We start from the raw sequence: 25,670 nt of genomic DNA on the forward strand, positions 1-25,670 counted from the left end.
ATATATAGATAGAGCAAGCATCTAGTGATGGGACCGCCACAAAGGTCATTCAAGAAGGGTAGTGGCTCAGGTTATCAGAGTGGTTCAAGGTGGAACAATAACAATAACAATAACAACAATAATAACAATAATAATAATAATAATAACTATAATAGGAATGCAAACAAATATAGAGGAGCAAGATCGGATAATGCAGATGATGATAGTGATGATGATCGTAAGGACAAGGATCAATTCGACTTTAGTGACGTTGGTGCAATGGACACTGCCACTACATCTGGAAACAACGACGACGAAGACAAGAATGAGAGGCAGAACTTCCATCCACTGAGAGTTGGTTGGTTGTTAAACATGAAGCCGGTATGTTTCGAGAACCAAGTTGACAATGACAACTAACACTGACACTGACACAATATGATACATAGAGCTCAACAAAGGATAAAGAGAAAGGAGTGGACAGAGCAAGTCTGGAGCTATTCTTCATTCAAGATGATGCTACATCGTTCAGGGCATGGATAACATACAATCCATACTTCTATATCTATGTCAAGGACAATCATCACACCGAAGTCGAGACCTACCTCAAGCGAAGATACGAGGGCAAGATAACAACCATCGAGACCGTTGACAAGGAAGACTTGGATCTGGTAAGCATCATTCAATCATTGTTATCGCGCAAGGGACATGTACTCATTCATTCATTCGACAACGACAACAACAGGAGAACCATCTGTCTGGCATCAAGAGGAAGTATTTAAAGATCAACTTCTTCAATGTACAGATGCTGTTGGAGGTTAGGAGCGATATTATGCCAGTGATCAAGAGGAATCAACTCAAGGCATCGACTAGCGAGGCATATGAAGACCCATTTGCAAAGTACTCAATCACTTCGACAACATCGCGCAAGACAACAAAGATGGCCACAGAGTATATACTGGATATCAGAGAGTACGACGTGACCTACTACCAGAGAGCAGCCATCGACTTGGACATTAGAGTCGGTATGTGGTATGAGGTGAAGCGCGAGATGCCAACGATGCCCACAACTGTGCACCGCATCTTGGACCGCGAGGAGCGTCCCGATCCCAAGGTGTTTGCGTTCGATATTGAGACTACGCATCTTCCTCAAAAGTTCCCCGACGCCAATATCGACTCGATCATGATGATATCCTACATGCTCGATCGCCAGGGATTCCTCATTGTCAATCGAGACATTGTGGCGGCCGACATCCAGGACTTTGAGTACACGCCCAAGCCCGAGTACGAGGGTCCCTTCACCGTGTTCAACGAGCCAGACGAGGCGGCACTGCTGCGTCGCTTCTTTGAGCACATCCGAGAGCTACGTCCGCACATATTCGTCACGTACCACGGTGACGGTTTTGACTGGCCGTTTGTAGACGCCCGCGCCAAGCATCACGGCTTTGACCTGTACCGCGAGATTGGCTTCAGACTGGTCAATGACGATGAGTACCGTGGCCGGTCGGCCGTGCACATGGACGCCTTCTGCTGGGTCAAGCGTGACTCGTACCTGCCACACGGCTCACATCGTCTGAAAGAGGTCGTCAGGAAGAAGCTGCGGTACAATCCACTGGAGCTCGACCCCGAGGAGATGGTGCGCTCTGCACGCGAAGACCCTGAGCGCCTGGCCAACTACTCAGTGTCTGATGCCGTGGCCACTTACTATCTCTACATGACCTACATCCATCCGTTCATCTTCTCGCTGTGCACAATCATTCCGCTCAACCCCGACGATGTGCTACGCAAGGGCTCCGGCTCGCTGTGCGAGGCCTTGCTCATGAGCCAAGCCTACAGAGTCAACGTCATCTTCCCAAACAAGCATCTAGAGGACAAGCGCAAGCATTACAAGGGTCATCTCATAGAGTCAGAGACATACGTTGGTGGACACGTCGAGTGTCTCGAGTCTGGCGTGTTCCGCCATGACATCCCCACGCACTTTGATCTCAATAAGGAGGCGCTGCAAACACACATTGACAACGTGGACACGATCATTCTGCAGGCTATGAGCGAGTGTGGATACTCAACATCGGACGAGGCCTCGGCCGTGGCCAACTACCAGGAGATCAAGGACGACATTATTAGACGATTGAGTTCGCTAAGGGATCAGCCCAAGCAACAGAGCAAGCCACTCATCTACCATTTGGATGTCAGTGCGATGTATCCCAACATTATCTTGACCAACCGTTTGCAGCCAACCTCCATCGTCAACGAGGAGATCTGTGCCACCTGTACATTCAACAAGCCCGAGAACAAGTGTCAGAGGACACTCAACTGGGAGTGGAGAGGTGACTACTCGCCATCCAACTACTCAGAGTATCGACTCATTCTTCAACAACTAGAGTCTGAGAGTATGTACTATCCAAGCAACAATCAATCAATCAAGTCCAAACACTAATCAATCACACACTGGTACTTTTCCAATCAAAAGGATTTGGACCTGAACAAACGTCCTTTACGGAGTTGCCAGAGGAAGAGCAGAATGAGCATTTGAGGAAGAGACTCAAGGACTACTCAAAGTATGTCATCCAACTCGGTGCGCTCACATCAATCAATCACTAACACATCCATCCAACACGCACAATTTATAGGAAGGTCTACAAGAAGACTCATATTGTATCCAATGAGATCAAGTCGGATACAGTGTGCATGAGAGAGAACTCATTCTATGTGGACACGGTCAAACAGTTCCGTGACAGAAGATACGTGTACAAGGACTTGCACAGTCAGTGGAAGGGCCACTACGATCAGGCCCAGAAAGGCCAGGGTCAGTACGACTCGACCAAATGCCAGAACATGGTGATCATGTACGAGTCGATGCAGTTGGCACACAAGTGTATTCTCAACTCCTTCTACGGATATGTGATGCGCAAGGGCTCTCGATGGTACTCCATGCAGATGGCCGGTATCGTCACCCACACTGGCAGCAACATCATCAAGAATGCCCGAGAGTCTGTCGAGCAGCTCGGTCGTCCGCTGGAGCTGGACACTGATGGTATCTGGTGTATCCTGCCCGACAAGTTCCCCGAGGAGTACGCGCTAAAGAGCGCCGCCACGGGCAAAACGAGGAAGTTCAACTTCCTCAACGCGCTGCTCAACTCCAAGGTGAAGGCGTCGTTTGCCAATCATCAGTACCAAGAATATGATGCCGAGCGCGGCGTGTACGTCACACGCGAGGAGTGCTCTATCCAGTTCGAGTCGGACGGTCCCTACGGCTGCATGTTCATCCCAACGGGCAAAGAGAAGGACGTCAAGCTCAAGAAGCGTTACGCCGTGTTTAACAAGCAGGGCGGCGTTCAGGAGCTCAAGGGCTTTGAGATCAAGCGTCGTGGTGAGCTGGAGCTGATCAAGTCCTTCCAGACTGAGCTTTTCCAGAACTTTAACGAGGGTTCCACCATGGAGGAGTGCTACCACGCCATTGCATCTGTGGCCAATCATTGGTTGGACGTGCTGGACTCGCACGCAGAGGGCTACGAGGACCGCGAGTTGATCAGACTGATCACCGAGTCGAGCAAGATGAGCAAACGTCTCAGTGAGTACGATAAACAAAAGAGCACGGCCATTGGAACGGCCTTGAAGCTGGCCGAGTTCCTGGGCGCCGACATTGTCAAGGAGGCCGGTCTGCAGTGCCAGTACATCATTGCCAACAAGCCCGCAGGCGCGCCAGTCACCGAGCGTACCATCCCCACAGAGATCTTTGCCGCCGACGAGGACGTACGAATCATGTTCCTCCGAAAGTGGACCAAGGGCAAGGAGGCCACTCTGCGTGACATTATCGACTGGGACTACTACCGCCAACGTCTGTCTGGTGTGATCCAGAAGATGATCACGCTGCCCGCCGCACTCCAGAACATCAGCAACCCCGTGCCACGAGTGCCACATCCACAGTGGATCATCAAGGAGTTGAACAAACAGAACGAGACCAAGCAGCAGTCACACATCACCACCTTCTTTGACAAGCTCAACAACAAGGCCGACGACGGTGGTGCAGGCAGTCGCGACATTGAGGACCTCTTTGAGAGCCGCTTCCAGGCCAAGTCCAATGGCGTGCCTATGTTCACCAAGCACAAGAGACTCGCCGATGGATCCGGATCAGGCGGCAAAGACTCCAAGAAGAAGAGATCGTCAACGAGGAATGGCCAGGAGGAGAAGTTGGTCGGCGAGTGTCCAGCCTATGATGACGACCCTGAGCTCTGGCTCAAGCATCACAAGGTGATATGGAGGACACTTCGGGCCAAGCTAAAGGCAAAGAGGGCAGGACAGGACAATGATGACCGCCACCATCACCCCACAAGCAAGGCCGCACAGCCATCCGCCGGCATGCCCGGTTTCAATGGATTCTTCTCGTCGCAGAGCGAGTCGATCAAGAAGGGACTGTGGCACATTATATCGATCGATCAGACCAATGTGCCCGGCTACTATACATTCTGGTCGTTGATTGGCGATCAGATCATCCCGATCAAGGTGGAGATACAACGCAAGTTCCTTCTCAACAGCTTCCAGCGAGACCCTTATGGCAGCGGCCAGATGGAGCTCTCGCTCGGCACGCTACCACGCTCCAAGCCCAGACTATTCCTCTCGAGCCACACAATGCCCGAGCAAGACTACATCAAGAACGCCAAGGAGCTGAGCACGCTCTTCACACAGCCACAGATCGAGGGTGTCTACGAGACACACGTTCCACTGGACATCTCGGCCATCATACAGGTGGGTGCCATGGCCAGTCTGAAGAGGTCAGCCAAGCAGACCAAGAGTGGTCGATACCTCCTCGAGGACATCCAACCCTACGGCTCAGACAGGTCTACCAGCTATCTGGCCGAGGCCAACTTCCACCAGATCTATCTGTACCACAACAGCAAGGATGGCAGAGATGGTGTGTTTGCCCTGATCAGAACACGCGACAACACTGGCACCATCATCCTGGCCAACCCCTACCAGCAACAGAGCAGCACATCGTCCACAGCACAGCGTCTATTGGCGCCACTCAAGGAGAAGTATCCTGACATCACGTTCCATCTTGAGATCGAGCCATCAATGGAGAAGGCCAGGCGACAGGTGAACCATCTGCTGCAAGAGTATCAATCATCGTTGAGCCGCGCCACCTCCATCTTGCTCACACAGGTGGTCAACATTGGCGATCTGATGCACGACATACCAATGCTGCGCGAGTTTGCCAAGTTCCAGATGGTGTCCCACGAGCTGGACGCACAGTACTCCCCATTCAACTGGGAGGTACATTGTCTCAAGCCACTGATCACACGATACGCCGAGGTGGCCTCCTACTGGAAGTACTTTATGGGTCTGGCTCGCTACTCTAACATCCCCATCGGCAACCTCAACGGTGACTACGCCTCATTGGTGTCGGACATTTCATACTCTAGAGTGCTGCGAGAGAAGAACCATCTGCTCTGGATGTCACCCTCCAACTGCCCCGACCTGGGTGGCTCTGAGGAAGACGACGCCAAGTTCCACGAGGAGCTCGGCAAGATGGAGATCAACCAACCCGACTGCTACAACACCGTGTGCTTTGAGCTGGATATTGCGGGCCTCGCCGTGAACACCATCCTCGAGTCTGCGCATCTGGCCAACATTGAAGGAATCATTGGCGGCGAGCTCAACAGCGGCGACGCCACGCTCAACTTTGAAACGCCCGGCGCACAGACATCAACGACATCATCGGCATCTGGCGTCACAACATCGTCTGATGCGGCCGTTCGAACGGCAATGGAGCACTTGGCCTCATGTGACAAGGAGTTTGCCTTGCTGCGCAAGATTGTGTCGCGCTGGTCGCTCGACCTTGTGATGGGCAACCGGAAGAACAATCAATCGCCAGACTTGCTCCTGACACACTTTTACCGATGGATCTCATCGCCCTACAGTGGCATGTACGACCCACTGCTACATCGCACACTGCACGGACTGATGCGCAAGGTGTTCCTGCAGCTGGTGTTTGAGTTTAGGAAGCTAGGCTCCAAGATCATCTATGGCAGCTTCAACAAGATCATCGTATGCTCGCAAAAGACATCAATCGACGACGCCAGACAGTACTGCAACTACGTGATCTCGGTCATCAAGAAGAAGGAGCTGTTCTCGTGGCTCACCATCAAGCCCAGTCGCTTCTGGCACAACCTGCTCTGGATGGACATCTCCAACTATGGAGGAATATGCCATCAGCTCACTGGAGGCAACGCGAACCAACAGCAGCAGTCCAGCTCCACCTCTCCAGATGTGAACAACGCAATCGATGGCACACTGGTTTCACATTGGAACATCTCCAAGTTCCTCCCACAGTCAATTCAGAGCTCATTCATATTGGTCATCACTGACTTTATCCACAAGCTCTACCTTCACAAAGAGAGGAACAGGATACAGGACGTGATGAATGGTGGCAGTGGTGATGTGGTCGACAGCACCAACAGCAATGTAGACGACAACAACGACAAGTCCAAGAAAGGTGACAAGAGTATAGACCTAACAGTCAGCAGCAATTGGACTGAGGAGGAGGACAAGCCTCAATCACACAAGTGGTCACAAGTGGTGGACAGCAATCGTATCGTACAGATACTTCAAGGCCTGAAGTACTCTGAGCTGAAGGATGAGTTCCCTCAGCTGCCTGGCAGCCATCTCACATTCACCAATCCTGCACTGGAGTTTGTAAAGTCAGTGTGTCACGTGCTGTCATTGGACAAGTCGATGCAGGACCAGGTGCACCGTCTGCGAAAGAACCTCATGAAGATCATCAACGTGCGAGAGTTCTCTGAGGAGGCTCGCTTCAAGGATCCATGTCTTTCCTATGTGCTGCCGGACCTCATCTGCTCGCATTGCTACCTGTGTCGTGACTACGACCTCCTCAAGGAAGAGACCCAAGACTCTAAGATCCTTTGCGAGAAGTGTGGCAATCAATACAACAAGACATTGATCGAGCTGACTCTGGTGGAGACCATCCAAAGACGATCGATAGCCTACCACATGCAAGACCTAAAGTGTGGCAAGTGTGGACAGATCAAGACAGATAATCTCAGCGAGACATGTCCAACATGTTCAGGACAATACCAATGCCGTGAGGAGTCAGAGTATGTATCATGTCAATCAATCTCATCAACCAACCGAATCAAATACTAACATAACACTCTATATGATCAACAGTCTAAAGGTATTCGCCAGCATAGCCAAGTACTACAAATTTGAATGGTTGCAAGAGTTTGTAGCATCACTCTCCAAATAACATCCATTGGGTATTATTATAACTTAAATATATAAATATAATACTTGACCTGGAAGTGATTCCTTGTCAGACATGTATTAATACTTTGACTGATAGTTTATATGGATGCTCAAATTGATTAGCTGCTTATTGGAGTTGGATCAATGTGTAGCCACAAGCAAGCCTTTCTGTAACTATCCTTCTTTTTGTTATTATTGTTATACATGATTATTTGTTGTGATGCCATATCAATCCAATCCCTCAAAGACAGGCTTGATATCCTCCAAATCACTTTCGTTAATGAGTTGGAACTCTTTGACAAAGTTGAGATAGTACTGTTGGATACCGCGATGGGCAGTCAGTAAGCAATTCATTAGTATCTTCTATCCAATGGTACTTACATTGAGGGAGGTATTGACATGCTTCTCTGCTCCAGCAGACTTGATATTTGCCCAGTGATGGAAATAAATATGTGCGTATACTCTGTAAGGTTGTGATTGTTGTTGTTGGTCCATTGTTAGAGCTTGACCAAAGAGGTTTGTATGGGTAATAATAAAGTTACAATACCTTATAACTCTTGCCATGATCTTCTTCACAGTTGGCAAGAACTCTTTGGAATAGGTATCTCCCAATGGGAATATATTAGTGTCATCTATTTGTTCACCTGTCCAACGAATGAGGTTTTCAATGTACTATGTATGAATGATTGATGGATGGAGATGATGTTAGTGGATACAATGAACCAGCCAATCAATGAAATATATGTACCTTTCTTGCAGGAATTGATACAGGCTTCTTATCCTTTTGATCGCTCCATAAGTATAATGCCCTTGAGTATGAATGAATGACGTGTAAGTTCAACCATGGACGATTGTGTCTCGTCCTATTGCGAACCAAACTAAACATACTTTCTTCCCATCATGTTTGGACAGGACTCTGGTGTACAAAAGTCCTTGCACAGATCGAAGCAGTGCTCCATTGTTTCATATATCTCGATTGTATGAATGGTTAGCCAATCGTTCTGATTCTCGCCTTTGGGACACTTGACACTCTCTTTGATAACAGTGCCTCCCAACAATCCCTGCTTCCAACTCTTTCTCATCGTATGCTTTGAAGATCCCACTACAAATCTACTCTTCTTCTTCTTCTTCAACGCTGCAGCTGGCACTGTAACTGATTGATAACCAGGTTGTGGTTTAACCGATGATAATAGATACTTTAACATCTTAAGTTAGTTATTATTATGTATGTATTATAACTTTGAATATGATAATGATTGAGAAAGTCTGTGTTTTTGTTCAAAACTGCTCATTCTTTCATTCTTTGTTGAACTCACTCAATCACTCAATCTATCAATCAAAGAACTATTAGATAACACATTCACTTATAATTAAAGCTTTGAGTTATTTATTAATTAAAAGTGATATCACTCTTTCACCATCCATATCCATATCTGATACTGGCACTAGTAGTGTCGTTGTTTCATCAATTAGCCGGGCGAGAATTTTAAAGTCAGTCAATGTGGTTCCGTTGGGGCCAGAGTGGAAGAATTGAAGAGTTATTGTTGGGATGGACCTCAGTAAAGCCATAAGATTTGATGGCATCCCTTCACTTAGTCTGTTGAGTGGGTTGCTTGGCTTAACTTGGATGACCAAATGTGAAAGTATGTTCATTTTGATAAGAGAGATATTGTGATCTAGAAATGATCCATTTGTCCATGGCTTCTTGTTCCAGTTTTTGCAATTGACAAAATGGACAACAGTAAGCTGATCAAGACACTGATGGTCAAGCAAACTAAAATTCTTTGGAGAGAACTCAGCGCATGGAATCGATAGTGATGTGACCGATGGAATGTATTCTGTTGCGAGAAATTGGTTAAAGACATCTCCAAAAGCTAACTGTGTCACTGAATGTGATATATGTCCAACTTGAAGAGGTTGGTTGAAACCATCCAATGATAGTTGTGTCACTGACTGTGGGATATGTCCGACTTGAAGAGGTTGATTGAAAAGCTCTAAAGTGAGCTGTGTCACTGACTGTGGGATATGTCCAACATGAAGAGATTGATTGAAAGAATGCAATGACAATTGTGTCACTGACTGTGGGATATGTCCGACTTGAAGAGGTTGATCGTAAAGCTCTAAAGTGAGCTGTGTCACTGAATGTGGGATATGTCCAACATGAAGAGGTTGGTCAAGAGAATAAAATGACAATTGTGTCACTGACTGTGGGATATGTCCGACTTGAAGAGGTTGATCGAAAAGCTCTAATGTGAGCTGTGTCACTGACTGTGGGATATGTCCAACTTGAAGAGGTTGATTGAAATAAATAAGCGATAATTGTGTCACTGACTGTGGGATATGTCCGACTTGAAGAGGTTGGTCAAGAGAATTAAATGATAGTTGTGTCACTGACAGTGGGATATGTCCAACATAGAGCGGCTGGTTGAAACATACCAATGACAACTCTGTCACTGACTGTGGGATATGTCCAACTTGAAGAAGTTGATCGAAATGACCAAGTAACAAGTGTGTCACCGACTGTGGGATTTGTCCAACTTGAAGAGGTTGGTCGAAATGAGCAAGTGATAGTTGTGTCACTGATTGTGGGATATGTCCGACTTGAAGAGGTTGATTAAAGTTTCTACATACTATGTGCGTCACAGTTGAAGGTATTGAGCTGATACAAAGATAAAAAGGACCATTAAGGCAGTAAAGCTCCACGCTTGTGACTGACGAAGGAATTGGTGGGAGTGGGATTGATGATTGAATTTGAAATGTACGACTTTGTTTGGGAATGATATCGCCACTTGTTGTCAAGTGTTTCAATGTTCGTAAGCTCACTTTCGTCTTACGTTGTTTTGATGCACCTGTGAGTGTTGACAAGGGAAAGACATATCCAAAGTGATGTCTCAATGATGGGGCGATGGTCTCTTGGTGAAAGAAGATAAATCTGTTTACGAACAGAAAACTTAGTATGTCAACAACACTATCAAGATGTGAGACAATGATTCTTAATATAAGAATAGGTAACGATTGGAGATGAAGCATGTTAATGTTAGGTATATATAAGTTTAATAGTGACTCTAAAAATGAAATAGGGCCCTCCAAGCCATACTAAAGTACCCCTCGTCGGTAAGCCAGTCAAACAGTTTATTAATAAATCAATCAATCAAGGTGCCAACAATAGGTCCAAATGATCATTGATCGTTGTGAATATGTCGGCAGAGATGTCTTGGCCATCAATGTTGTGTGCACCAATCACTCGGAACTGACCAGTCTTGAGATCATCGATGACGATCTTTTTCTCCTCGGGTATGAGTCGAATGCCAAGATACGACAGTGATATCCACCACTCGAGCGTGGGCAGCGGCTCGTTCAGCAGATACAGACATTTGTTGGACAGCAACAGATAGTGAGGCTGCTGGTTGGTTGGATCAAAGTACTCCATGTGCGTCTGATAGTACTCACCAGAGGCGATTGGCGTGCTCTGATTGAGTATGCACAGCTGCTCCTGCCAGAATGACTTGAGCGGGTCGAATGTGTCCACAACTTGGTCCGCACCAATGAATCGCGGCGACCTTGATCGAAGTTGATAGGAGTTCTCGTCGACGTCGCGGAACATGTTCCTTACGCCCTGGCTGGTGTGGCTCATCAGGTCGATCACGCCAACGCCCAGTTTCACACCGGCGCCCAACGTGCCCTTTGTGACGCTGACGAGTTCTGTTGGGTCCATCCGCTTGACGCCATTCAGTGCAGGCTTGACGATTCCCGCGAGGGCAAAGCTGAAACTATTGAGCAGCTCTTTGAGGCCTGAGCCCACGTTCGGCTTGAGATGGCGGTCTGACTTGTTCCTTGACTGAATGTAATGGTTGTCCATTGACAGTGGCGCGATGAATGAGCCGAGCGTGCCAGTGAGTCTGCCCGCCGAGTTGAAGATTCCATAGAATGAATTCTTAAGCAGTGAAGACGTTCCTTGCACCAGTCCGCGACGGATCTGGTTCTTGTTGAGTCCTGCACAGGACTCATTGTAAAAGTCATTGAGACCACGACTGATGCTGTAGCCGAGTGAGACGGGCGCGCCAAAGATGTCCGAGTAAAAGGCCAATCGCAGGAAGCTCCACGAGAAATGATTGATCAACGCGTTTGACAAGGCAGCCTGTGTCACAAACTGATGATCGAGGTCCCATGCCAAAAGGTGCAGTTGGGCGTTCTCAATGTTGGCCAATGCAGTGTACTTTGATCCCATCATCGCGCTAGAGTATGCTGACGAACAGTAGCTGATACTAATGTCGATTGGGGGCAATGACAAGTGTTCAAAGTATAATCGCTTAGAGTCCACTGTCTCTGGTGTTGGAATGAATCCACTGATGTGATCGATGTATGTTAGTCACTCACTCAAAGGAACTATTCCAATCACTCTCTCACTCACTCTCTCTCTCTCTCTCACTCTCTCTCACTCTCACTCCCAACCAATCAAACTTACGTATCGGATTGACTCCTTTGTGGTGAGGAGAACTCAATCATGTTGACAAGGTTGTAGATGTTGAAGAGGAGGGCCTCGTCTATCTTGATCTTGAGAGGTGCTACATCAAACTTGAGTAGCTTGATGTACTCGATGCTAGACTTCTCCTCCTTCTTGTACTCGTGGCTGTTGGATCTGGAGAAGGCAATGGATACCATGGGCTCGACAAACTTGTGGTTCTTGTCAACTAGTGCACACAACAACACTGGGTAAGGTGTGTTGTAAAGTTGATTATCAATCTTGACCGTGTTGACCGATAGATTGAGTGATTGCTCAGCCAGCGCAGTCTGGTCGAATGACAGGTGAATGCCTGTGAACGTGCCAAACAGCAGCTCCTTGGGGTCGGCGTCAATGACCGAGAGCGTTACGCAGCCCAACAGTGCCTCGAACGAGATCAGGGGCTTGATGTCGGGTGTAGCAGTGTACCATCGTCGTCCATTCGGACTGTTCACCTCCTGATCTACATCAATAAGCTGCAGGATATTGGACGTGCCATTTGCATAGATGACCGACTTGATGTGGGCAACGTCGCCAGAGGGCAGCTTGATGGACACTGGCGAGCTGGACTCGTATAACTTGGACAACGAGAATGTCTTGGAATACTTGGTCGTGGGGATCTTGACCTCGAGCAATGCGGGCAGCATAGGACAGTCCCATGTGTATCTGATCGACTTGCCGCTGTCCACTTGGTGCTGGATCAGCGAGTCCTTCTGCATGATGCTGATTGGCAGTGTCGTGAGGTTTTCGATGCGGTAGGGTGGGAACTGGCGAGACTCTGGATTGAACACAATGAAGAAGTAGTTCTTCTCCATGAAGATCTGGACGAGTGGCAGGTAGACTTGGTCGCCTGTCGCTGGGCTGTCCTGTGTGGACAGGCGCAGATGTAGCATCGATGACTTGGTGATCGTGAATGCACCGCTCCACGGACATGTGGGCGCGAGACGGACTGAGAGCTGCTGTGGCTGATGTCTGTCCAGGAAGTGGAATGGAAGCTTTTCATTGGGCTCCACAAAGTAGCCATCGCCATTGTTGAAGATTGAGGACTGATTTTGGCCATAGTATAGTCGAACGGGCAAGTTGTTGATTATGATGTACTTGGGAGAGAGTGTGATCTGATGTGTGCGGAAGAACTCCTTGGACGTGGAAACTGTCGCGGCAAACTGCAGCCCCACGTACTGTCCAGACACCTTCTTCTCGATGTTGATGTCTGACGGCTGCTTTGAGTTGAGCTGGATGGGCTCGGACCATTCAGAGTTGTCGATGCGCAAGGTGATCGATTGTTTGGCTTCGTAGTGGCCCGTCGAGAACATCATGGGCGGGGGTATAGGTGCGTGCAGGTCCTTGTACCAGAGACGCGGGTTCTGATTAATGTCCACAACGTCAGGTGTGCCCTCACAGCGCAGCAACTGGGACGACTCGTTCGAGATGTTGTTGTAGCACACGCTCATGCCCGTACGGTTGACGATCCAAAAGTCAGTGTAGAGAGACAGCACGATCGACCCTCCCATGGTGCGGTGCTCGAGCTTGACCGCGAGCTTATTGTCCTGTTTGTCGACCAGGGTGATCAGCTGGCGATCGATCGATTCCTTCGTGGACAGATTGATCTGGAACAGGTTGGACCACTCATAGGCGCCGGTCTTGATGCGCATCATCAGTATGCTCTCGGTGTTCATCGTGTGCACGTTGACCGAGTGTCCGCTCTCGACCACCATCTCCTCCAGCACCTTAGACGCGCGTTGGTACTGGAGGCGCAAGGACATGGTTGACGCCAGCGCGTTCTCAATCACCAATGGCACGGAGATCTTGATCATGTGGTCCTTGAGTATGTCGTCGTTGTATTCATACTTGTCGGCGGCGGCGGTCTGGTCCCCTGCGCTGGCTGGCTCGCTCTCCTTCATCAGGTACTTGCCAAACATGTGGCTGTCGACCTGGATGCAGTAGTAGCGCATCGGGGGGAACTGGATGATGCGCACAGACGGTCCCTTTGTGAAGGGTATCTGCTCGCTGTAGTGTCGCATCGTGGAGTCCCAGAACTCAAACTTGGCCCTGGTCGGGTCTTGATTGATCAGTGGCAACGCCTTGGATTGATGCGCGTTGATGTGCAGCATGTCCTTACGGGAGGGCCACACAAAATCCAGGTCATGATCAGTCTCGTTGACCAGGAGATAGTTTGATCGCAGAACGATCACTCGACTGCCCAGCGACGAGATGATCTCATAGACAACCTTCTGATCGTACTCGCCCACACTGTCATCCACTTGGCCTGGGGCCGTGACCACTGGTGGGGGCCGGGTGGCCGGGTCGACCAAGGCGGGCGCGGTCTCTGATTGAAGGTCGAGCACATAGAAGACATTCTTGTCGACTGGGAGATGAGTGATCTGTTTGAATCCAGGTAGCTTAAAGTTGATCTTGTACGTCGATATCGATGTTGCGTCTCTCGTCTTCTTGGAAGGCTCTTGCAGGGCGAATGTGATCTCTGCGCCCGTCTCTACCGAGCCAGTCGCCTTGTTGATGTCGCCCATATCCTGAGATGCGGCGTTGGATGTGGCATCGATTGACCATGTGAGAGGCAGTCCCGTCTCATTCTTGAGTACGAACGTCAAAAGAGCATTGCCATTCAACTCCATTGACGCCTTGAGTGAGCGAGATGTGTGAGTGACAAGTGGCGATGATGTGGGAGTGGCTGTTGCCAAGGCTGCCGGCAATTTGAACTCTTGGATATTGGTGAGCATCTGCAGGTCGTTGTAGATCTTGCTGAATGTTCGATACGATGACTGCATGATGTCCAGCAATGCCTTGGACACGTTGATGTTGAGTGTGTTATTGGATGTCAAAACAACGCTTGTCTTTGTGTTGATGTCCTTGACGTGCTCCACGCACATCTTGAATCCCCATTGCTCGCACAGTGGCTCCCAGCTCGATGTCGATGTGTTAAAGTAGTTGGCTGCAAAGAATACAAGCAAGAATACCTTGTTCTATATTGTTGTTGAGTGATTGAGTAATCCTGTTGTTAGTATGTTTGATTGATTGAATGAGTGACTGGGACATACCTCTTTGATCTCCATCAAAAGGTTCTTGATCTTGACATCGGCCACGCCATGGTAACCAACTCCATGGTCGTTGATTAGGGTCACAGATGCGTCGGCAAGTGAGAGGTTCAGAGTGAGTGCGGTCTCTTTTGGAGGCTTCTCTGGCTCTTGGTTCTGCGCCGTCAGTGTTGACAGTGACTGAGATAGTGTCATGATGCTGTTGTAGACGGCGTGACATAGTTGGTAGTCTTGGAAGGAGAAGGTGATGCGTAGGGGCTCGGCTGTGATGATGATGTCCTGGGGCAGGTTGGACTCCTCGCCCTCCACCTTGGCAATGGTGAGTGTGATCGACATTGGATCGATGATGGACACTGCCGTCTGATGGGCCTGGTCCATGCGACACTTGAACACCTCTAGACGATCGAAGCACATGTGGATGTCCGTGTAGTCGAGCGTGCCAGTCATTATCGAGATCTTGCCCTGCAGGTTACCCTTGGCAATGAGCGCGCGGCTATCCACCCTGGTTGGATTCTCGACGAGACATAGCTCGATCTTTGTTGCCTCGATATGTACCATTATCTGTGGATTGTTGATCACTGCATTGGAGGCCTTGGCCTCATCCAATATCAACTTGACTGGTGACTTGCGCATCAACAACTGAGGTATCACCATCTCTGTGCTACCTGGATCTGGCACGACCAATGGTGACAGCACAGGCGTCTCAATCTCTGACAATGATGTCAGTAGTTTGACGCCTGGCATGATGAAGTCAATCATTGCGATGATTGACTCGGGAACGATGTTGGCTCGCAAGTGGTCGAGTGTGATCTTGAGCTCTGTGTTGCCATTCTTCTTCTCGCAGATGTAGACGGTCAACTCCTTCTTCTTGTGCTCCTTGGAGTGATAGAGTAACTTCTTGAAGTTGTTGTTGGATGACTTGCGCGTGTCGATCAGCTCGATCGAGTTCATCGAGAGTGTTGTGTACTCGCTGTCATTGACGTACTCGATCATGGAGAAGTCCAGCTGATCGATCTCAAACGATACGACCGACTCCCTGTTGTTCTTGCGATAGATCTCCAGCTGGATGAGGGGCAGCCGGAACGAAATCTGGTCCTTGATGTCGGGCGTGCCTTGCTGTGCGTCGAGGTTGTGCTTCTCCAGTCGCTGGAACGTGCGTATCTTTTTCTTCCTACGCTTGACGGTGGGCTCCACCAGCGACTTGATGATCGAGATCAGCAGGATGTACTGCTGGTCGGTGATCTTGATGGACACGGGACTCAGCTCACCCAGCACCTTTTGCTTGGGCGAGTCGGATGTGGGACAGCTCTCGATGAACGTCTCGATGCAGACATACATGTTGACGAGGTTGGACAGCTTCTCGATCGTGTCCTCCATGACCTTGCCCGACTGGAACTTACAAGATTGGAAGTTCATCGACGATGCATAAATGTATATCTCCTCCAGCTGTATCGATGGATCCTCCAAAGAGTTGGAGTAGCTGTTGAACACAGATATGTGGCCAAGATCAGCAATGAGAACATAAGGTGACACCAAGTTCTTTGGAAGTATGATCCTTGGGGAGCTGACATCAATCTCAAACAGTACACCTGTTGTGAAGTGAGTTAGTGATCGGTGGGTGGTTGGAATGATTCCAAGTGGAGTAACTTACGTGACTTCTTGTGACTCTCGTGCATCCTTTCCACGGCACCCTTGGCGCTCTCAGAGAGTGAGGTGGACATCTTGTTGAGATCAAAGTCCTCAAAGTACTTGGCAAGACGGTCGACGAGTGGCCGGATGACTATAAGCTTGACGGATGACATTCTTACACTGATGGTAGTGTCCTTCTCAATCGATGAATAGGACATGACATACACTTCGACAATATGCTCACCATCCGTGCCAAACAGTGGTCCGAGATCCTTGGACGCGTCACGACTGATGTCCGTGACCAGCAGGTTGCCCAGCTTGAATCGCATCATCGACGACTCAATGTCAATGTCAAAGTTGAGCTGGAGGTTCTTGACCTCGAATGCAAAGTAGGCCTCGTCGTCCTCGTTCAAGTGCACGTTGAGCGAGCGCATCTTGATGGCAATGACGATCTTTGGGTTGTTCTTATCGGCCTTGAACGTCTCCTTGCCTCCATGCTGTTGGTTACGTGATGGTTTGGGCTTGGATATCGTCTCCTTGATCGTTGTCTCAATGGACTGTATCATGTTGAGTAGCTTGACGACGATCTTCTTGTTGCAATTGAATAGCAGAGTGTTGAATGTAATATCAAACTGTTGTGATATGCCATTGTACTGAGGTGAGTTCTTCTGCACAGCCGACAAGGACACTGTTATCAAATGCTCAGAGTCCTCCTGCAACTCATTGCCAGGTGATGAGTTTGCCAAGTACTTAAAGTCCTCATTCGTCTCAAACTCCTGATACATGTCCTCTATGTACAGATGCTTCAGCGAGAGCAGGATCGACAAGTCATATGTCCTCTTATGTACCTTGGCACCAATGTCTGAAAGGAACAGCTGACAAATGGTTTGTCTTGATCGAGGACGACGACGTTGACCGTAGGCACGGAGAAGATGACTTCAAACATTGTGTTGTAGATCATGAGGATTGGGAGTTGATCTTGTGGCGCCAGCTCCAGTTGCTCGATCGTGTTGATCAGGTTCTGTGTCTCATCCTCGCTGGAATGATGATGATGCATGTACTGCGGCATATCTTGACTAGGTTGTCTTCGATGTGTTGTATTACTCTCCATATTGTTGATGCCATTGTTGTTGTTGTTGCTATTGTTGTTGTTGTTGTAATTATTGGATGAAGATGGTGGTGGAGGCAAGTCATCAGGTGCTATCGAGTCCAATATACGAATGAGCATCTCGATGGTCTGTTGTGAAAGTTGGATATTGAGTGATGGTAGGTCGCCAAACAATCTAATATTACCATGGTGTGGATGTTAGTTAGTATCCATCCATCCTTCAACCAGCCATCCATTCAATCATACTTTAGTTTGGTCAATAATGTCTGTGATTGTAGTATACACTTAAATATAGAGAAGTTGATGTCGAATCTATTTACAAGGGGTAGGTATTGTTTCTGTTTGATCGGCCGCAAGGTTGGTTAGTCAGCTGATGAATACTGCCAGGAGTGGCGCGCCAAGACCACGACTACTTACGTTGGAGAGGATGAAGAACTGGATGTTCTTGAGTTGTAGTTCATATAGGTCGTAGAGGTACTTGGGCACACTCTCATTGATCTCACCATAGTCACGACTAAGGATTGTACTTGAGCTCAGACTGTTGAGATCCTCATGTATGTAGTCATCGCTGTCCTCACCACTGTCATTGGGATCGATGATTGTCGATTTGTTGGTAGTGGAACTGTTCAATGAGAATGATCCAAGGTCAAGCACCAATATAGGTGCACTCTGATCTGTGAAGCTTTGTGGAACCAATATATGTGGTGCCTAAGGTAAGGTCATGATGTCGATTGTTAGGTCGGTTGGTATCCATTATCCTGGCACAATTGGACATACATTGATATTGATGTCCAAATCAATGGACTTGTGATTTTGTAACTCATACTGTATCCTCAAGGTTGTCTTGTCCTTGAAGACCTTAATCTGGTTCCTTGCCGCCTCCTCAATATCCTTGAGTGTGTTGGATGGTGCATTGCCAAAGAACTCCACTATATTCATTCAGTGAGTCAGTAAGTCAGTTGATTGATGGTGATGGTGATGTTGATGTTAACTTACAAACAGAGTCCAGGATTGACTTGCTGTAGACTACCTCAAGGGGTAAGGTCTCGATGAAGATGTAGTAGTTGGCGTCAGAGTTGAGTGGATTCTCTTGGATGGTCATCTCAAAGAGTGGTTGCGTGTCATTGGTGTCATGGTACTCGCTGAGAGTCGATGTCGTGTCGTCAGTGTGCTCGATATGCGATGATAGGTCAGTGTCAAGATCGGTGTTGTTCGTTGTTGTTGTAGTTGTCAGGGTTTGATCGATATATGAGTTTGGACTATTGTTGATGTTGTTATTGTGGTCTTGATGGCATGATGTAAGGAGTGAGTTCTTGAGTGGACCCATAAGGATGGGGAACACTGTGTTCTCTGTGAAGCGGTCCTCCACGTGTATAGTCTCGAGTATCGTTTGAAAGTACAATGACTCTACAAACTTGTCCAACTTGAGTGTCACATTGGTGAGTACAATAACAACATCTGATTTGGAATGTTGTTGTTGCTGCTGCTGCTGTTGTCCAATCTGATTGCCATTGACCAATCTCTGAGCGATTGATCCTTTGCTCATTGAGAAGTTCATCCTCGTCTTGACATACTAGTGTGATTGGGTGAGTGTTAGTGCATCTGCCTGGTCATGGATTGATGGACGGATGGTTGAGCATACGTCTTTGGGATAAACAATGTTGGCCGTGGTCTGGTGCTCGTCATAGTCGATCGTGGAGTAGAGTGCACGGCGCTGCTCATCAGTCAGCTCGAGGTTGTTGAGTATGTCGTCTTCTTGTGGCTCACCATGCTTTGGCTGGCCTCCCCAGCCTAGCCAACTAAACCATCCACCACCCCCGCCAGCACTATTGGCAATGGTTGTGGAAGTTGAGGATGTGGATGTGGTGGATGTGGATGTTGTACCAGTGGTGGTTGTGGTGCCAGTGGCGTTGGCATTGACGTTGGATGCACCATGGTGAACTGGAGGTGGTGATGTTGGTCCAACAGATGGTGACATTGGCGCCTTCTCCTTCGAGAAGGACTCTTCACCCTTTAACTCTGCATCTGCCAATGATCTAAAGTACACCAGATCCTCAAATGAGAACTCCTTCTCCAATGCCTCCAATCGATGTAGTCTATTCGTGTCTGTGGACAGCTGATTGATTGTGATTGGTGCAAGATGTTAGATTGATTGATTGAGTGAATGAGTGATTGATTGAGTGGATGGGACTTACAATCTTCTTCTTCTTCTTTTGTTTATACAATGTGATGTACTCTAGTCGATGCTTCCTGCGACTCTCGATGAATCCACGCTTCCAGGTGGATAGTCGTTCGCGGATGTCGCTGAGTACAGAGTCGATGGCAAAGCGCCAGCGGTCCTTGCTGTCGGACAGGCCATTCTTTGGCTTGAACCGGCGATACTTCTCGCCCTTCTTCAGGATGGAGAAGTACTCGACCAGCGCCATGATGCCGCAGTACTGATTAGAGTCGAGCTCCAGATTGATCTCGCTGAACTCAAAGTTGAACGTGTAGGCCGGTATCATCTTGTTGGGTATTACAGACTTGTTGATGATCAGTTTGAGTGAGCCACACACTGGTCGCAACAGATAGTTGTGTACCAAGTTGGGTATTGACTTGGAGTGAATCAGACTAGACATCCTCGTCACCAACTCATTGATATTGCCACACTGTAGCAGAGGTGATTCCAAATGAGTGTCCCAATATACTGACAAGTTCTGCAATGTGATCAACTATGTTTGATTGATTGAGTGAGTCCATGATTGATCAGGATATTGTCACTCATTCAATCATTCACTTACCTTGTGTACTAGCGTGTGCGGAGTGTGCAGGAAGGTTGGCAGCCAGTCCTCGTTGGTGGACTGCGCCTTGAGATGCTCGAGTGTCACACCGAAGCAGTATGGTCGCTCAGGGTTGGTAAGGGTGTCCTCGAAACGAATGTGTACGTTGTAAATTGATATCTGTATGTTGTCCACTATCTTGTTCCTCAGTGACTCTGTGAATGTCGGCTGAGATGAGCCGACGTGTGAAGCATCCTGTCCGCCATTGCGGGACGTCTGCAACGACGATGATGAAGTCTGCAACATCTGCTTCTGCATGGCCTGCTTCTTCTCATCCTTCAACGACTCGTATATTCGCAGCCTGTCCAACTTCTTCTTTTGTTTCAGTGCGTCGTCCTCCTCATCCCATTCGTCCTGTGACTTTGGCGTTGCCACAACATATAAACGATCGATTATAATAATCACAGGCTCTGTCTTTAGATTATTCCAAGGTATCTTTATCGACAACTTTCCCAAGAATCCCTCCTTCACCGAGAATGGTAAGTTATTAAAGTTCTGTAAAGCTCTCTTCTTTAGTTCAAGGTTCTCCAATGATACATTGCCTAATATAATGATACATGTAAATCAATCAACTTGTTCGATGTTATCATCAATCGATCCAATCAATCATACCGCTCCATATTCCAATCTTTAAGTTCTCAGTGTTTAATGTCTTGATGTATTTGCCAAGGTATCTTGTCAAGAGATCTGCAACAAATCCTTCAAACATTGTTGTTATATATAATATCTATTCTATATCTTATATCTTTATATATATATGTATGTGTATGTTTATGTACGACAACACTTAGTCGACTGAACAATCCCAGCTCATCATCTTCACAAAGTTTGTTGTTGATGTTCAAAAAAATGTGATACCCCCTTCATTAAATCATTCTCCGCACATTACCACCCACGAATCGCGCGTGATCAATCAATGGGACTAATGCTGGAAGTTGGGATGACATCCACATGCACGTCACACATCGATATCGATTGACTGGGAAGATCGACAAACTAAAGAATGATTTGATTTCAATAAACCAACATGGTCGTTTATTGATCCTACTATTGAGTATAACCTGTTGTCTACAAGATCGCTGAATGAAGCGGCCCGGACTGTTTATTTGTCCTTGGACTCGGCAGCCTTCTTCTCGGCAGCCTTCTTTCTCAAACCAGAGTTCTTGACCTTGGCGGCGGCGGCTCTGATGGTGGAGTAGGCCTGGAACTTCTTCTCGGCGTCGGTGACCTTGCGTGGGGTGAACACAGAGATCTTGGTCTGGTTGAATGGCAGAACGTTGAGGTTCTGGACAGCGCTGTCGATCTCGGCCTTGGTGGCGTCGCCCTTCTTGGGGGAGGCGGCCTTGCGTGGGAACAAGACCAGCTTGCTCTGGTACTCCTTCAAACGCTGAGCGTTGAGAGAGAGTGACTGTTGTGAGAGGTTGGTGCGACGAGTGTCGACGGCGATGCCGATCGAACGGGCATAACGCACGCTCAGCTTGGCGGCCTTGAGCTCCTCCAGGGTGAATCCACGTCCCTCGCGAGTCTTGATGTTGTACTTCTGGGTGGGTGGGCGGACGATTGGCTTGAGTGAGCGCAGTGGGCGTGGGAAGATGGCGGCAGCCTTCTCAGCTCTGGTCTCTCTTCTTCTCTCCTTACGTCCGGCTTGGTTGAACCAAGTGCGGACGCGCATCTGCCAGTGCTTGCGCAGATGAGTGTTGTTAAGGACTTTGTTTCCACGTGGCATTTTAACTGTTATTGTTTGTTTGTTTGTTGTTTATCATGATGTGTTAGATTGAGCTGAGTCCTCAGTATCATCGAACAACACCATCATTCGTTCATTCATCCATCATTCATCGTTCATGCATTCATCCTCATTGTTCTAATCATCTGTCCGCCCAAAAGTGTGTCTTGTCTGTCTTTCTATTATCCTGTCATCTGATATCGCACGTGCTGTTACTGCTGTGATTGTTTGTTTGATGGCTGGATGTATGTCGTTTGTTGGGACGAATGATTGATTGGTGGGTCGCTTGGACGGATGATTGATCGCATGAATGAATGAATGAATGATAGATGATGGATGATCGCTCCTGATGATGAATCGTAATGCTCTGTCATAATAATCTGTTTACCTACCTCAATAGATGTATGGATGGATCAACAGGGGATGATGTCAAACATAAGTCGTGCAATCCATTCATTGTGTTGCTCGTCCACAGCGAGAGACACACCAGGCATTCGCGAGAGAATACTCACACACATTCCAAACACAATCAAAACTTAATTGAAATTAAATCTTTGTTATTTTTACAAGTGTTTTTGACGAACTTCCCAAACTCACCGTTACCAAGAAATCAACTTCAAGTTTGAATTTGAATTTGGAAGCTATGTCCGTTACACACTGTAATCAAACAACAAACCAATCGATGAATCACACAGGAATGATTAGTTGTCGTCAAACACTTCACCCAATAATAACATGGATACAATACCAAAGACACTTGATTTTAGTGTCAACAATACAACTACATCAACAACATCAACATCAATGATGACATCATCGTCGTCATCATCTGCAGCAATGTCAATAATGACAACATCTGATCCATCAAGAGTGGAATCTATATCATCAGACAGTTGTCCAGAGACACCTGAACTATCAAATGTACATCCCAGACGTAGACTATCATTCCTTCCACCCACACCAAAGAACAACAGAGTCTACAACAACAGCCACAATCGTCCACCTCCAATACTCCACGAGCCCATCCTCTCAGTCGAGCCTTCCCTATATCCCAAGTCTGACACGCCCACCCTGGCGCCCACCCAGCTCTTCAAAGAGCCTACGAACCTGTCAGTAAGTACTCATTCCATCACTCACTGGAATGATTCCAACCCCACCCCATCCCACTCACACTCAATCAATCAATCCAGGATGACGAGGAAGATGATGGCGATGATGATAAAGAAGAGGTGGATGATAAAGTAATTGATCAACAGGAGGGTGATGCAGGTGCAGGGGAACATGTGTTGGAACCAACGATAAATGCAACTGTACAATGGACTGTGAATAGTACAGAGTCTGATGATGTCAAGTTTGATCGAGGTGATAATGTTGTCATCCCAGAGACACCACCATCACATGGTAGTAGCAATGCCAACAATAGTGTAACAGACAGTGGAGTGGATATAATCAATACTCCATCACCACCAACAGCAACAGTAACAACATCATCAACATCAGCAACAGGAGATGACTTGATTGACAGGTTGATTGAGGAGCCTGAGGCCACTCAGGGCGTGGAAATGGAGAGTGCCAGCTTTGGAAGCAGCGTTGGTGAGCCATTCATACAGAGTCATCACACTGCCAAGCAGGAGGAGCCGAAGGATCCAGCATTGTTCTACTCGTACCATGAGCTCAATCAACAGATTGCCAAGAGCAAGCCATCCAACAAGCGTGTGTTGGAAGAGGTGTGCTCCAGTGTTGATCAAGACGGCAACGATGATGAGAACCAAGATGGATTCATCGAGAAGAAGTCCAAACTTGAGCACTCTACTTCATCAACATCAACCTCAACAACATCTACATCGTCATCAATTGCGCCAACCATTCCAATGAGGTCACGCATCAAGAAGAGTGGTAGTGGTGGCAGCAGGCGATCTTTGACAAAGCCCACCCCTCCAACTCAGGCTCCACCAATGAAGGGTTTGGACTTGGAGGATAGTGAGATGTTGGAGCCAGTACCAGAGGTCACCAATCGAAGAGCTATCTTGGACACATTGAAGGCAAAGGATAAGCAGACCACAAAGAGACTGCAAGGAACTAGACCAACACCTCCTGCTGCTCAACAATCAAAGTCAAAGTCAAAGTCAAAGAGCAAGAAGAGGAGCCCAAGAGTGAGCGAATCAGTTGAGATCGAGGAGGATGAAGAGGAAGAGGAACAAGTGGAGCAAGAGGAAGAACAGGAGGAGGGGCAAGAGGAGGATGATGACATGGTTGATGTCGCCCAAGAGTGTACAGACGAAGATACAGAGATTGAAACCACGGCCAAGGTTAATGAGGAAGAGGATGAGGACGAGGAGGTTCAGCAAGATGAAGTTGAGGAAGAAGAGGAGAAGGAGGAGGAAGAGGATTATGTTGAGATGACAGAGGATGAAGGACAAGAGTCATCAGAGGAGAAGGAAGAAGAAGAGGAAGAGGAGGAGGAAGAGGTGGAGCAGGTGCAACAAAAACGAACAAAGAAGAAGCCATCAACTGTACTGACTCAGAGGAGTTCGAATGCATCCAACAAGACATCAAAGGTTGCATCAGGCAAGAGCCAGAGTCAAAAGAAGATAGTTAAAAAGGCGGCAGACAGCAGCGATGAGAGTGATAAAGAGGAGGAGGAGGAAGAGCCAAAGAAGAAGAATAAGAAGTCTGGACAATCAAAGAGAACTCAATCTCAAACTCAAACTCAATCACAAACTCAATCTCGAGGCTCACAAAGAACTCAAACCAAGAGTCAAACATCTAATCTATTCAAAGGTTACCTATTCATGGTGACAGGACTAAAGGATACTGATAACCGTAAGTTGATCACATCATTCAATCAATCCATCCAATGTACTGACCACTCCAATCCATCCACCTTGGTAGCCAACACAAACATCACTTCATTGATAAAGGACAATGGTGGAGGCATTTATGAGATACATGACTTCTTCAATCGACACTCCAAGTCAAAGGATACAACCAAGTTCATGTTGATTGCCAAACAATCAGAGACCACCATCAAGTACATCAGAGCCATAATCGCCGGTGTACCATGTATCAACTTCAAATGGCTACTAGATTGTTGTTCCAAACAGAGCATAATCCCCAACAACAGTTACATACTACCAGCTGGATACTCCTTGTCCAAAGAGTCATTCGTCCATCTGTAAGTTAAAGTGATCGATCAACTAGTTGGTTGCGGACTTGAAACTCACTCGCTCACTCATTCATTCAAACCAAACTAGGAGACTATCATCATTCTTGATTCTGTCTGATCAACGAGTGGAGATTGTGAGCAAGAATGAGGAGTTTAGAGAACAGTGGTCTGTGATTGTTAGGATGCTTGGCGGAAAGTATGTCAAGCGTCTGATCAGTGTTAAGGACAGGATTGACTTGGTGCTCTCTGATGGCGAGTCACTTGATCGACACACCAAGAAGCATACAGAGACCCTTGGCATACCAATCGTCAATCCCGAGTGGATGATCCAGTCCATCCTTTCACAAAAGATGTTGCCATTCAATGAATGATTGAATGATTGATCGATTGATTGAAGTGGAATAGTTCCAGTATGGTTTATTGTCAATGTCCCCC

The 25,670-nt window shown here is 47.6% G+C and overlaps 7 protein-coding genes across 7 annotated transcripts; 2 read left to right on the plus strand and 5 right to left on the minus strand.

The window, feature by feature from the left end:
* Window positions 1-27: 27 nt before the first annotated feature.
* SAMD00019534_083500 (hypothetical protein) lies at window positions 28-7,240 on the plus strand (the record flags this gene model as incomplete). Its single annotated transcript, XM_012896241.1, has 6 exons — window positions 28-360; window positions 426-647; window positions 722-2,366; window positions 2,447-2,534; window positions 2,607-7,088; window positions 7,162-7,240. 6 exons carry the CDS (start codon window positions 28-30, stop codon window positions 7,238-7,240), a joined length of 6,849 nt encoding a protein of 2,282 aa, XP_012751695.1.
* A 230-nt stretch (window positions 7,241-7,470) lies between these two features.
* Window positions 7,471-8,444, minus strand: SAMD00019534_083510 (hypothetical protein; the record flags this gene model as incomplete). The annotated part of the gene is made up of 5 exons (XM_012896242.1): window positions 7,471-7,554; window positions 7,621-7,702; window positions 7,787-7,911; window positions 7,988-8,048; window positions 8,128-8,444. Coding segments are annotated over 5 exons (669 nt in total), but the record flags the coding sequence as incomplete, so codon positions are not given.
* Window positions 8,445-8,628: 184 nt separating this feature from the next.
* On the minus strand, window positions 8,629-9,339 carry SAMD00019534_083520 (hypothetical protein; the record flags this gene model as incomplete). The annotated part of the gene is made up of 1 exon (XM_012896243.1): window positions 8,629-9,339. A coding segment is annotated over one exon (711 nt), but the record flags the coding sequence as incomplete, so codon positions are not given.
* Window positions 9,340-10,390: 1,051 nt separating this feature from the next.
* Window positions 10,391-17,204, minus strand: SAMD00019534_083530 (hypothetical protein; the record flags this gene model as incomplete). Its single annotated transcript, XM_012896244.1, has 4 exons — window positions 10,391-11,585; window positions 11,705-14,718; window positions 14,794-16,379; window positions 16,442-17,204. The coding sequence occupies 4 exons, from the start codon at window positions 17,202-17,204 to the stop codon at window positions 10,391-10,393; spliced, it is 6,558 nt and encodes a 2,185-aa protein (XP_012751698.1).
* A 20-nt stretch (window positions 17,205-17,224) lies between these two features.
* SAMD00019534_083540 (hypothetical protein) lies at window positions 17,225-21,055 on the minus strand (the record flags this gene model as incomplete). Its single annotated transcript, XM_012896245.1, has 9 exons — window positions 17,225-17,702; window positions 17,774-17,865; window positions 17,945-18,235; window positions 18,305-18,456; window positions 18,524-19,100; window positions 19,170-19,643; window positions 19,723-20,238; window positions 20,308-20,888; window positions 20,959-21,055. The coding sequence occupies 9 exons, from the start codon at window positions 21,053-21,055 to the stop codon at window positions 17,225-17,227; spliced, it is 3,258 nt and encodes a 1,085-aa protein (XP_012751699.1).
* Window positions 21,056-21,448: 393 nt separating this feature from the next.
* Window positions 21,449-22,072, minus strand: SAMD00019534_083550 (hypothetical protein; the record flags this gene model as incomplete). The annotated part of the gene is made up of 1 exon (XM_012896246.1): window positions 21,449-22,072. One exon carries the CDS (start codon window positions 22,070-22,072, stop codon window positions 21,449-21,451), a length of 624 nt encoding a protein of 207 aa, XP_012751700.1.
* A 732-nt stretch (window positions 22,073-22,804) lies between these two features.
* SAMD00019534_083560 (hypothetical protein) lies at window positions 22,805-25,606 on the plus strand (the record flags this gene model as incomplete). The annotated part of the gene is made up of 4 exons (XM_012896247.1): window positions 22,805-23,182; window positions 23,260-24,892; window positions 24,962-25,244; window positions 25,324-25,606. The coding sequence occupies 4 exons, from the start codon at window positions 22,805-22,807 to the stop codon at window positions 25,604-25,606; spliced, it is 2,577 nt and encodes an 858-aa protein (XP_012751701.1).
* Window positions 25,607-25,670: the final 64 nt, after the last annotated feature.

The sequence above is a fragment of the Acytostelium subglobosum genome, assembly GCF_000787575.1.
Source record: "Acytostelium subglobosum LB1 DNA, scaffold: scaffold18, whole genome shotgun sequence".
Classification (NCBI taxonomy): domain Eukaryota; phylum Evosea; class Eumycetozoa; order Acytosteliales; family Acytosteliaceae; genus Acytostelium; species Acytostelium subglobosum.